This window comes from Chionomys nivalis, chromosome 22 (assembly GCF_950005125.1).
Source record: "Chionomys nivalis chromosome 22, mChiNiv1.1, whole genome shotgun sequence".
NCBI classification, from domain to species: domain Eukaryota; kingdom Metazoa; phylum Chordata; class Mammalia; order Rodentia; family Cricetidae; genus Chionomys; species Chionomys nivalis.
The window spans coordinates 46655415-46668552 of record NC_080107.1 but is presented as its reverse complement, the minus strand read 5'-3'; the positions used below and the strand labels follow the sequence as shown (position 1 = coordinate 46668552).

Below are 13138 nucleotides of genomic sequence, written 5' to 3'. Positions count from 1 at the left end.
TTTAAGCAAGTCATAAGATAAAGCATAGGAACTGGAGCTGAATATTGAGAACTTATATCTTGTTTCTTTTAACTCTAAATTATTCCAAAGTTAATACATCACCACATCAATTACACAAGGAAATAATGGCTTGGCTTTTCACAACTCCATTTTTGTTAGAGCATAAAAAAACACTGTGGGCCCAGAACACTCATTCTCTCAGTTATTGGCAATGGCTCAGCTTCTTGCAAACCACCCTCAGGCAAGACAGGCACTACGGAGAAAACTGCAAATATCTCAGGGAATAGCGCAGGCACTTTGAAAGGCCTCCAGGCCAGTTCCTGTTGGTGGACATGATGAAGGAGCCGAGATGCTAGGAAAACAGGAACAGCTCACACACGAGGGGTAGGAAGCCCTGGTAGAGGATGCAGATCCCTTGAACCTGTCACCAGAGGACACAGTGGGAATCAGATTCCAACAAAGGCTGCGGGTTCATTTTGTTCTGACTGACTGCTGGCCTAACTCTACCTCCTCTTCTCCAACCACACTTGCGCATTATAGATAGACAGAGCGGCTGTCAAACAGACCACTCTCGCTGGCACTGCATGTCTTTCTCTTTTGTTTTCTTTTGTCTGGGTAGGAGTAAGGCTGGGGCATGTTAGGAAAATGCTCCACCTGAGCTATCTCCCTAGCCCACCATGTTTTCATGGAGTGTGTGTGGTGTGACTGGAAGACATGGATTCTCCAATTTACTCCAAGATACATCATCAGGCGGGGACACTTTGCTCTGAAAGGGACCCGAGCATCCAAAGTCACCATTCACTTCCACCCTGGCTTTGTGTCAGAACAGGAGAGAAGAGGCCCGGCTCTGCTGCGCCGCTGCAGGTGAGTAATGTCTTCGTCAGATCCTCTCTGGGCCACATGTGGGGCAAGAGCCATCACACAGCAGACTCTTCCCTTCCAGAGGCTGCGCCGGAGAAGCGCACAGTCCCATCCTTCAGCACCCGGTCTTATCCCTCCTGTTCCAGAAGCCTCTGGCGTGTCTCTAGCATGATCTCCTCCATTACTTCTGGCTTTAAGATATCTTTGATCTGAAGAAAAACAGAAAAAGTATGTTCATTCAGAAATGATCATAAGCAGAACATCAAGTCAACTAAACTAGGTAAGGGATCCTGGCTACCATACACTGATGCAGCCTGCTCTCCAGCAGAGCTGAGCAAGCCAGCAAGGTGCCCTGTTCAGTCACTCATCAGAAGATGGCTGAAGGGCTGGAGAGTTACCTCAGTGGTTAAGAGCACTTGCTGTTCTTTCAGAAAATTATGGGTCAGTTCCCAGCACCCACATGGCAGCTGACAGTAACTTGAGTTCCAGGGGATCTGATGCTCTCTTCTGGCCTCCGCAGGCACTAGGCATGCATGTGGTGCACAGACATACACACATGCAGGCAAAACACCCATACATGTAATTTTATTTATTTTTTATTTAAGTCAAGAAAAAAAATCTTTCTATTGACTTGAAAAAACATCAAGAATAGGGGCTGGAGGGGGCTGGAGAGATGGCTCAGTGGCTAAGGGCATTGCCTGCTCTTCCAAAGGTCCTGAGTTCAATTCCCAGCAACCACATGGTGGCTCACAACCATCTGTAAAGAGGTCTGGTTCCCTCTTCTGGCCTTCAGGCATACACGCAGAAAGAATATTGTATACATAATAAATAAACATTAAAAAAAAAAAGAATAGGGGCTGGAGAGATGGCTCAGAGGTTAAGAGCACTGGCTGCACTTCCAAAGGTCCTGAGTTCAATTCCCGGCAACCACATGGTGGCTCACAACCATCTGTAATGAAATATGCTGCCCTTTTCTGGCCTGCAGGGACATATGCAGGCAGACCACTGTATACTTAATAAATAAATCCAAAAAAAAAAACCATCAAGAATATGGTTGACTTTTGGAACAGGCAAGATGAAGTACGGGAAGCTATTGTAAAAAAATCCTGCCTACAAACCCATCCTACACCAGATCCATAGCAATACTGGAAGTATCTCAGGGACCATGGCAGGAACTCATTAAAGTTGTACCTGGCTAGTTCCTGCCACAGGGTAAGGGAAGGAAAGTTGAATGCTAAAGAAACAGAGGAGCAGCTCACACACAGGAAGGGAGTCTGGCTGGAGTACCTGATGTGCAAGGGAGGCCTCGTAGCAGTACAGGATGCTGGTGTCATACAGCATCATTCTCTGAGTTACCAGCAAGACTACGCAGTTCCGAAGCCGGGAGATCACCTCTCGATCGCTAAGGGCTACCGGCTACACAGGGACACAAAGGGGAAGGGAAAAGAAATACAAATAGGATCCAAATAAGCAAATAGTCCCAGAAGCCAGAGAAGAGAGAAATCACATTTGTTTCCACCATAGAACTCCATGCCACCCTGTTGGGATAATTTTTTTTGTACACTGGCTGGCAGGCAAGCCCCAGGGATCCCCCTGCTTCTTAGCCCCACCCCACCCCACAGCACTGGGACTACATGTGCACCAACACCTCTGACATTTTTACATGGCTTCTGGGGTTTGAACTCAGGTCCTCATGCTTACAAGGTAAGTACTTTACCACCTGAGACACACACACACACACACACACACACACACACACACACACACACCCGGCCCTCTGTTGCTTCTTCAGTGACTCTGGTATTACCCTGTAATTTTGCCACCGTCACCACCAAAGCGCAAGGCAGCCAGAGTCATCTCTTCAGGGAAGAGAAGACAATCAGGTGCCCACGAATACATTAGACTCATTCAAAGCACAGAAATGTCCGTAGTCCAGATGGGGAGTAAACCACAAGCAGCATTCAGGCATCAGCAGCTCCCACAGATACAGTGGCCTCCACCACCACTTCAGTGCTGCAGCATCTTTGGAGTATACTTGCAATGCTCTACAGTGATAAAATCACCTACCACTGCAGTTCTCAGAATGCTGTGGAATAATCCTCTTGTACACTGTAAAGGTTTGTCACTCAGATTGGTTTACTAAAATGCTGATTGGCCAGTAGCCAGGCAGGAAGTATAGGTGGAGCAACCAAATTAAAGATGATGGAAAGGGAAGAGCAGAGTCAGGAGATCCAGGCAGATGCCGAGAGCAAGATGGGCATGCTGTACTAAGAAAAGGTACCGCCACACCACCGCACGCCTTTAATCCCAGCACTCGGGAGGTAGAGGAAGGCAGATCTCTGTGAGTTCAAGGCCAGCCTGGGCTACAAGAGCTAGTTCCAGGACAGGCTCCAAAACTACAGAGAAACCCTGTCTTGATGATTTAAAAAAAAAGGGAAGAAAGAAAAGGTACTGCCACATGGCAGAGTGTAAATAAGAAATATGGATTTAACTTAAAATGTAAAAGCTAATTAATAATAAGCCTGAGCTACTGGTTGAGCATTTATAATTAATTTAAGCCTCTGTGTGGTAATTTGGGAAGCAACGCTGGGTATTTAAGACCTAGCGGCTCCAAAGCAGGAAACTTCCATCAACATCAGAACACATACTAGATGTTATGAGCACAAGACTACTGACACAAAGGCACAGCAGGGCTCAGCAGATAGACCCCTTAAAAATCCCATAAAAGGGCTGGAGAGATGGCTCAATGGTTGGGAGCATTGCCTGCTCTTCCAAAGGTCCTGAGTTCAATTCCCGGCAACCACATGGTGGCTCACAATCATCTGTAATGAGGTCTGGTGCCCTCTTCTGGCCTGTAGACATATATACAGACAGAATATTGTATACATAATTAATAAATAAATATTGAAAAAAAAAATCCCATAAAAGCTGGACAAAGCACAAAAGTTTGTAATCTTACCACACCAATCAGAAAATCCTCAGAAGCTCATAGACCAGTTAGCAGAGACTGTCTCAAACAAGGAAGAGAAAGGCAAGGATCAACAGAAGCTTGCCCACTGACCTCTACATGTATCATGGCACATAACCCCCCCCCACACACACACACACAACACATAACAAAAACAGATTCTACCTGCCACAAATACTCTCAAGCAACAGCTGCAATGATGTTCACTCACCTCCAGGTTTGCAATGAAGCCTCCAGCATCCTCATCTTTGTGCTCGGGTGTTGGGTAGATCCAGATGAAACCATTGTTACCCAGAATCACTGAAGCACCACATGGCAAGTCATGGAAATGAGTCTTCTGTCGTTTCACCAGGGAAGGAGAGACCTGGACTAAAACTCCCTGACCTAGCTAGAGAGACAGACCATAAAACAGACATGATAGCACACACCTTTAATCCCAGCACTTGGGAGACAAAGGCAGGTAGGTGGAGCTCTATGAGTTTGAAGCCATCCTGGTCTACACAGCAAGTTCCAGGACAATCAGGGCTACACAGAGAAATCCTGTCTTAGGGCAAAACAAACAAACAAACAAAACAACAACTGTAGCATCAAAAGGAAATGGATCCGAAGCCAGGTAGTGAAGCATAGCATCTGAGAGGCTGAGGTAAGAGGTTCACTAATGCCAGGCTACCCGAGCTTCCTAGTAAGACTCCACTCCCCCACAAACAAGAGCAAGAAACAATCAGTGAGATGGATGTAAAGTAGGTTAGAGAATACACATCCCAACACACCCCATCATTGTCCTTCCTGTCACCCAGTGCACATGGAGCATGTACTTTGCAGAACACATTTCTGGCCCTTGGCTATACATTCCAGAGAAGGTAGGGTGGATTCAGGTTGGTAAGATAATGGTAAAGGCGCCTGCTGCCAAGCATGACAAGCTGAGTTCAATCCCCAGAACCCACACAGTAGGAGATAACCAACTCCTACAAGATGTCCTCTGATCCTCTGACCTCCACACTTGTACCATGGCATGCACTATTATTATTATTATCATCATTATTTTGTTGTTGTTTTGGTTTTTTTTTTTTTTTTTTTTTTTTTGGTTTTTCGAGATAGGGTTTCTCTGTGGCTTTGGAGCCTGTCCTGGAACTAGCTCTTGTAGACCAGGCTGGTCTCGAACTCACAGAGATCCGCCTGCCTCTGCCTCCCAAGTGCTGGGATTAAAGGCATGCGCCACCACCGCCCAGCTGTTTTGGTTTTTTGAGACAAGAGTTTCTCTGTTGCTCTAGAGCTTGTCCTGGAACTCAGGTCTGCCTGCCTCTGCTGGGATTAAAGGCGTGTGCCACCACCGCTTGGCAGCATGCACATTTTAATTAAAAGAAAGTGGCCATTGATACTGTGTCACTTCTCTTTGCCTTTTAACCCAGAGCAGGTGTGCAGAGCCAACATGGAGCCTCCCACTGGCCACATAACAGGTCCATTCCATGACCCTAGTTTGGATCTTAAGCTCAATTTCCCATGCCACCCATGAGAGGTGGGTCACTGGGTTGGCAAACCCAAGCCTGGTTTTGACTGGTCAGCTCTAGGTCCACATACCACGAAGTGTTTATAGTAATAGGCTGTGGAGGTCAGCACACACAACACCTCCTCCTCCTTCAAGTACATGTTCAAGAACATGGTGACAGCTGCCATTTCATTAAAGGACACAGCTCTTTTGTTCCTCTCAGAAATGAAAAGCCAAGAAATAACTACACCCTAATGTGTCCTAGAAAGCATGTTGTCTTTAAAATAAATGATCTCAATAATGGAACCTCACAGAAGCAGGCAAATTTCATTTAGAGGCTCAGATGAGAAATCCATCTTCGCAAACAGTAATACCCACCATGTGGACATAGTTCTGCAGACATGCAGCCAGCCTTTCAATACCAGGCTGAGCATCTCCCAGAGGAAGCAGAGCCTCACAGCCCCAATCCGGGGGGCGGGGGGGGGAATCTACCAGAACAGGCTCGTCAGGAGGAAAAGGACTTAGGACATCAATCAACCTTTGCCCTGCCACAGGTAGCAGAAACTCCCTCTCCCACCAGGCTCTGTCAGCACAGCCAGCAACCATCAGTCCTAACCAACTGGGTTCTGTGTTGTTGCTTTTTGTTGTTTTAAGATGGGGGTTGTACAGAGAGGTTATCTCATTATGGAGTCCAGTTTGTAAATCTACTTCAGCTTCCAGAAGGCTGGGATTACAGGCTCCCGATACCAGACCCAGCTAACCACCAGGTCTTTAGGTCAGTCATGCCAAGGAGCTATGAGGATTCAGACTTGAAAGCCTCCCAAGCCTGACTTACCTTTCCATATTTCAGGCTCCTTGTGTGCAGAGAAACAGCTCCATCTGAGAACACTGCCTGGACCTCCGCCTGCCCAGGTGATGAAGGAACAACAGTAGCTTTGGCGACAACCCACTCTTGTGTCACTGCCTGCATCCAGCTTGCCCTTCCATCCCCAAGAAGCCACCCTGGGGACTTCACTTACATGACCGCCGGGGACATCACTATGACCTCACCTCTCCCCTTGGTTGGGCAAGAATATCTTGATACAATCTTTTCTATTCTCTGGGCTAAATATTCATATTGTTTAGAAAACTTGAGGGCTGGGGAGATGGTTTAGTGGGTAAGGATACTTGGCATCCAGCCTGACAATCCGAGTTCCACCCCCAGACACACATGGAAGAAAAAGAGAATCAACTCCTGCAAGTTGTCCTCTGACCCACATGCACAGAATAGCAGTGATTTGATTGCACACATAAATAAATGAATGTAATAAAATATTTTTTAAGATAAAAAAGGAAATTTGGAGCTAAGCCAGCAATGATGGCCTATGCCTAAAATCTCAGTATTCAGGAAGCAGAGACAGCAATGCCATGCTTGAGGCTAGCCTGGGAGATACAGTGAGTTCCAAGCCAGCCTGGACTATCCTTCTTAAAAACAAAGGAAAGAATTATGTCTGTCTAGCTTGCACCCAGGGTATTGTTCTGAGCTAAGGAGAAAGAGCAAAGCTGCCACGGGGCCCTGGACACCTGACCCAGAACTCAGACCTTTGGTCATGCTTGCAGCCTTATAGGGCAGGATACACTGATGAGGTCTCCTTCCTGTAAGAAGCCTCTCATGGCCAGCTCATCCTCTGCAGACCTTCTCCTCTGAAACACACAGGACAACGAGCACATGACACAAGCCTCACTCTCAGGAAGCGCTTTCCACTGCCACCTTTTGCTTGAGGCCTGTGACGCCCACCATGGTGTCCTAACGTGAAGGGCTGTGACAGGAGCTCTTGAGCTGCCGGAGAACAAGGGAGATGACGCTAGCTCTCCCAAGAGGGACCCTCCTGAGCTAACACCCAGACCCTCTCCAGCTCACTGAGCCTGGTCCCCGCTCACCCACCACACTTCCATCAAGCCGTGTCTGCTCATGTATCCTCCCATCACCTCAGCATCCCCACCCTCACAGGACCCTCCTGTGAACAATGACTCCCCATGTTTCTTCATTCTCCTGCCACCACATGGCTCAGTTTATCTCCCACCCTCCACTCATCTAGAAGCTCTCCAAGGGACTCAGTTTTGCCTCCTTTATTCTGGACTCTCCATAGGACCCAGTTCAGGAAGCCTCTCTGAAATATGATAGAACTGAACCATGATATGGACAAAAAGTTGTCGCTGTCTAGAATAACCAAGTGTCATTCAAGTTATTGAAAACTAAGCACAAATGGGGCTTAGTGGCACACACCTTTAATCTCAGCACTAGAAAGGCAGATGCAGGCAGATCTCTGTGAGTTCCAGGCCAGCCTGGTCTACATAGTGAGTTTCAAGATAGTCAGGACTACACAGAGAAACTCTGCCTCAACCCTAACCTTCTGTCCCCGCAATAAAATAAAAGAAAGGAAGCTGAGGCAATTCCTCCATGAACATCTTCACTGTGCGATGCCGATGCACCAAGACAGGAAATCAGCACCAAGGTTCAGGACTCTCTCTCCCTAGCTCTGTCTGGGGAGCGCACTCCACATGTGTTTCTGGTTTTACCACACACTAGCTGCTGCCTATGTTGCGAGGCCAGGAGAAAAGCCTATGTTCCCCTTCGGTAGCCAACTTTCTGACAAACAGCAACAGTGTAAGCAGAGTTCTGTGTGGAGCAAGAGCCCTACAGCTACCTGGACAGTGTCAGGACAGGCAGGCACTTACCAGCTCCCCTCCAGGCAGGTTCATGGATGAGAGCAGCAAGACGGAGTCCAGCCTAGAATTCGTTTCCACCTTCCACCTCTTCTGCTGAACCTGTAAGGAAAACGTAGGGCAGCATCTCGGGGCACTGTTTTCACTCGGCATTTCACAGAATGGCAGTCCCATCCCTGAGCCACCAGCCTGCTTCACTCTGTAAACAGCGACTTTACCTCTGTGATTCTCCCCACTACAATGTCTCCTACTTCTCCATTGTACCTGCAAGAGAAAGCAAAAGGTTACCCAGTAGCCAACACGCTGACCAGACCAAGCACTGTCTGAGACTGAGTCAACAGTCAGGGCTTTGTTAAGCATATCTGGCAAACAGGTATAACCAATGTTTAGACCTGGGGCCTTCCGAATCGATCTGTGTATGCTTCATTAGCTATCCTTAAAGAAATTGCTCGTTGGGGCTGGAGAGATGGCTCAGAGGTTAAGAGTACTGTCTGCTCTTCCAGAGGTTCTGAGTTCAATTCCCAGCAACCACATGGCAGCTCACAACCATTTGTAATGAGATCTGGTGCCCTCTTCTGGCCTGAAGGGATACATGCAGGAAGAACCCTGTATACATAATTAATAAGTCTTTAAAAAAAAAAAAAAAGAAATTGCTCATTGCAAACCGTTCCTTTAGATTGCAGTCCTAACTTTGATTATGTGACAAATTAGAAACATGGAGTACTTGCCTGTGAATAGGGCATTGGAGGAGAAAGGAGACTGAAACAGGTCACCATCCATGGGGCTCGAACTGCCATCTCCCCGTGCCTGCTTGGAGCCGGCACTTTGCTGGTCCCTCACCCTGATCCCAAGGGGGAAGTGTCCTTTGCGAAAGCCCAGGCATTAGGCTGGTCTCTTTCCACTCACAGCTCCCTCACTGAGTGTTAATGGCGAAAGGCTGGGACACACCCACACTCCCAGCTCCTAGGGGGTGGGGTCACGGAGCTATCCAATATCAATGGCCGCAAAACTGGCTCATAAGCACTTCTTCTGGTTTTTTTTATTTGTTTTGTTTTTCATGACAGGGTTTATCTATGTAGCACCGGAACCTGTCCTGGAACTCACGCTGTAGACCAGGCTGGCCTCAAACTCAGAGATCTGCCCGCTTCTGCCTCCTTGAGTGCTGGGATTAAAAGCATCATGGACACTTCTAAAAGCAACAAATCCAAAGTGAAGACTGCCAGCAGCTGCTTCCCCTTTTCCACAGCAAACTGCTCTCTCCATTCACACCCAGGTCAGTGTGCTTGCCACCCGCCTCCCCTCTGTTAACTATCCTTAACACATCAGTTACTGCAAGTGAACAACGTTCCTACAGAGAGAAAACCCCAAAGTCCAACACCCTTTCACGTAAAGACACCCATTACACAAAAACAAAGTACACAGAAGACCTAGCCACTGCTCCCCAGGGCTGTGCTGCTACCCTTGTGCGAACTGCCGTAACTTTGTTATTTTGTTAGGTAAGTACAGTTCCCTAGTCTAGCTCCCTATCCCCCTCCAACGTCCCCACAGCAGCTACAGCAAGCTGATTAAGACATAGGCCAGATCCACAGCTTTCTTCTGTCCAGTCCCTTCCCCAGGCCCACCTGCTCAGGAACAGACTGGACCCTCCCATAAAACATACCCATAAGCTAATCTGATAGTGTCAAATCTTCAGTTTAGGTTCCTGCTTACCAGGTAACTCTAGATTTGTGTCAAGTTGGCAGCTGAAGCTAGCTATGAAAAACAGCTGAATTCAACATAACAGGCCTTTAACAGGACAGACTGTGGATTGTGGGGAGATGAAGAGACCTGCGTACAGCCCAGATGCTCCAAGAAAGAGATCCACACCTCTGTCCTCACCTGGTTTTCAAGGCTTTCACACAGATCAGCTTGTTCACCCTCTCCACCGAGCCGGCCACAGACGCAATGAGCTTCTCTTCCCCCATGTACGTTCCATGGCCCCTGTTGAAGGACAAGACCACAAAGAAAGGAAGCCACGTTACACTGGAGGTGACCTCTTCCATCTGGAAGAACCTAACAGGCTCCTCCTACCCTGAGCCCGATGCACGCTCCTCAGACAGCCACATGGACCATCTCCTTCATCCTAAAGAGGTCAGCTCAGATGCCACTTTCCAACAACCTACCTCCAGTATCCCAGACAACACAGGAGCCCTCCCCACTGCTGCCTCAGCTGCTGCTCCTCCGACCCTGCTCGCCCGCAGCCACTGCAGTTAACAGTTTTCTGATGGCCAGGCCTGCTTAAGTCTCCTTGCTAGAGTGTAAACTCTACCAGGGCACAGGTTTGCACTCATGTATCCCGACCACACAGAATGTGTTGAAAGTACGAAGAAATGAATCCTAAGGGTTCTACCATCCAATAACCTTAAGCTTAGAGGCAATGCTATTAACGCTTTAACCTCATTTGTACCAAAAAATGAAAGAACCTGGTGTGGTAACCACATCTTTGAACCCAGAACTTGGGAGCCAGAAGCAGGGGGATCTGAGCTTCAGGCAGAGTGGTCTACACAGTGGTCCAGGACAGCCAGTGTTATTATAGTGAGACCCTGTCTCAGAGAGACAGACACACAGAGACAGAGCACCGCAGGAGGGAGAGCCTGGCTACGGAACACAGAATCACCTTTGGTGGTAACACGATGGTGCACTCTGCTTTTCTGCCCTACTCTTCAGTTCACATAACCCTCACTACCTTATCCATTACTGTTGCCAGCGCTGTCTTCAGGGTGAGGATACCGACCTTAGCAATAACGTTAACAATAACGACGACAGCTGTCCGGCTCCACAGCCTGCCCAAACCGCCAGAAGATGCCTGCCTTTACGAGTTAAGTTTGCACACTTGGGTGCATCTAGCACGGTCGGTGTGTTGGCTTAAACCCACCCCCACCCCAAATCACTGCTTCAAAACAGGGCTTCTCGCTGAGGAGACACTGAGGGAGGTGACCAAGCCAGCAATGCCCACTGTCCCTTCAGAGTGCTGTAAGGTCCTGCTTACAGCCCTCCCCAGTTCTCCCTCCCAACGAAGGCTCCAAAACTTCTTTCAGGCTGAGGACCCAAAAGTTTCGGGTACCATAGGTCAAAGAAGGGACTCGGGCTGAGAGAGGGTCACCCAAGATTAAGGGAGTCAGAAGCACAAGGCTCGGAAAGGAGGAGGCTAATGCGGATGGTAGGACGTGCCCCAGATACTTCGGTAACTTAGACACAAGAGGACAGGAGGCCTGGGTTCCGGGGCAATAGACCACGTGCAGAGAGCTATGTAGCCGCCTCCTGAGGTCTTGGGCCCCCCAAATCCTCACGTACCGCATGAATCCTGTGTCCGTGGTGATCGTATCCCCCGGTACCACCAAATGTTTCTTAGAGTCGCGGCCCAGGCTCTCACTGAGAGGTTTGCGAGCCTTTGGAAGCCTCATTTCCATCGCCATCTTGGCGCCAATGACTTACGCAGGCGTAGCTCTACTCTCAACGCAAAAACTCCCGCCCACCTCCAGAGTAGCAACCAATAGGAATGCATGGTGTGGCGGCCATGTTGACTATTGGCAACTATTAAACAGAGGGAGAGAGGAGGGCGCCGAGATGCCATATTTACTATTGGCAAGGAAGCGCATGTGGAATAATGAATTCTCACGTTGTCATGGAGTACGACGATTTGGCTCGGTGTTGGAATGCTGGGTTTGTTTTTGTTTTTGAGAAACATGCCGTGTGTGTGGCATGGCTGGCCTCAAACTCTGTGTAGTCTCAGATAACCCTGCTGAACTGATCTTCCTGCCCCCTCCTCCCAAAAGCTGGGTGGGATACACAAGTTTGAATAGGTTGTTTTTGTTAGTGGCTGGTGGTTGTTTTCGATTCTGATTGGTTTGTTGTTTTATGTGTATAAGAGTTTTGCCTGTGGGGGCTGGAGAGATGGCTCCGTGGTTAAGAGCATTGCCTGCTCTTCCAAAGGTCCTGAGTTCAATTCCCAGCAACCACATGGTGGCTCACAACCATCTGTAAAGAGGTCTGGCACACTCTTCTGGCCTTCAGACAAACACACAAACAGAATATTGTATACATAATAAATAAATATTAAAGAAAAAGAGTTTTGCCTGTATGTATGTCTTTATACTACTTGAGTATCTAGTGCCCCCAGAGGCCAAAAAAAGTGTGTCAGATCCCCCAAAACTGTGAAGGACATGTGGATGCTGGGAATCAACACTAGGTCCTCTAAAATGCAAGCAGGGCTCTTAACCACTGAACCATTTGTTGTTGTTGTTGTTGTTGTTTTCTGCAGGGTCTCCTGTAGCTCAGGATGATCTCAAACTGGCTGTGTAACCCAGGATGTCCTTGAACTCCTTACCCTCCGCTACCACCTCCCACGTGCTGGGATTATAGGTGTGAACCAACATGCCAAACTGTAGTATTAGGAGTTTTTGCTCAAACCATCCCATATACCTCATTCTATTTATTGTTGGCCAAGTCTAGAGATTGAGAAATGGGCCTTGAGTTTTCCCATCTAACTCTAAACCACTCTAATCTAGTATTTTATAGGCTAAAAATCAGGACTGGAGGCAGGATTTACAGAAACCATCATGTGTGCAAAACATAGAGCCCTTTGAATACTATTCCTGGTAGACCTTGTATTCTATATCAGAGCTGCCCTGTAGGTGCTGGTTTGGGTCCTTGCCTATTGCCCCGTGGCTCTCACTGTGCTTTAGTAAGGACCTCTTCTGAGTGAGTGAGAGTATTTCTTTTGAGAGATGGCTGTTATAAAAGCCAGCCACATGTGGCAAGGCAAGTGCATTTTGTAGGGAGGCCATGTGTGCACACAACACAGATCTGAGTTTATACTTACACATACTGAGAGCTCTTGGATGCTGTTCAGTAATGATGGGAAGATAAGACCTATGTCTCCTGTGGCTTTATCTGAGCCTCCTATTTAACGGAGACGTTTCCCTGGGCCTTTTCCCCACCTTTCACTAATCCCCTTTCCCCTGGCTCTGCCAGGTTTGAAGTTCACTGAATTTGTCTCTGTCTTCTGTTTGTTTGTTTGTTTTGAGACAAAGTCACTCTTTGTAGCCCTACCTAGCCTAAACTTGCTGGTAAACCAA

The 13138-nt window shown here is 47.9% G+C and overlaps 1 protein-coding gene across 1 annotated transcript; it reads right to left on the bottom strand.

Moving 5' to 3' along the window:
* Positions 1 to 48: 48 nt before the first annotated feature.
* Exosc2 (exosome component 2) lies at positions 49 to 11476 on the bottom strand. Its single transcript, XM_057755276.1, has 9 exons — positions 11355 to 11476; positions 9900 to 10001; positions 8240 to 8285; positions 8034 to 8123; positions 6933 to 6998; positions 6151 to 6219; positions 4041 to 4217; positions 2149 to 2277; positions 49 to 1070 (listed from the first exon to the last, which is right to left on the bottom strand). The coding sequence occupies exons 1-9, from the start codon at positions 11474 to 11476 to the stop codon at positions 990 to 992; spliced, it is 882 nt and encodes a 293-aa protein (XP_057611259.1). The 3' UTR covers positions 49 to 989.
* Positions 11477 to 13138: the final 1662 nt, after the last annotated feature.

Coding starts and splice junctions, on each gene's coding strand:
- Exosc2 (XM_057755276.1), bottom strand. CDS start 11,476: ATGGCGATGGAAATGAGGCTTCCAAAGGCTCGCAAACCTCTCAGTGAG. Junction 2,278..4,040: donor GCTTCATTGCAAACCTGGAG/GTGAGTGAACAT, acceptor GTCCCTGTGTAG/CCGGTAGCCCTTAGCGATCG. Junction 1,071..2,148: donor AGGCCTCCCTTGCACATCAG/GTACTCCAGCCA, acceptor GTTTTTCTTCAG/ATCAAAGATATCTTAAAGCC.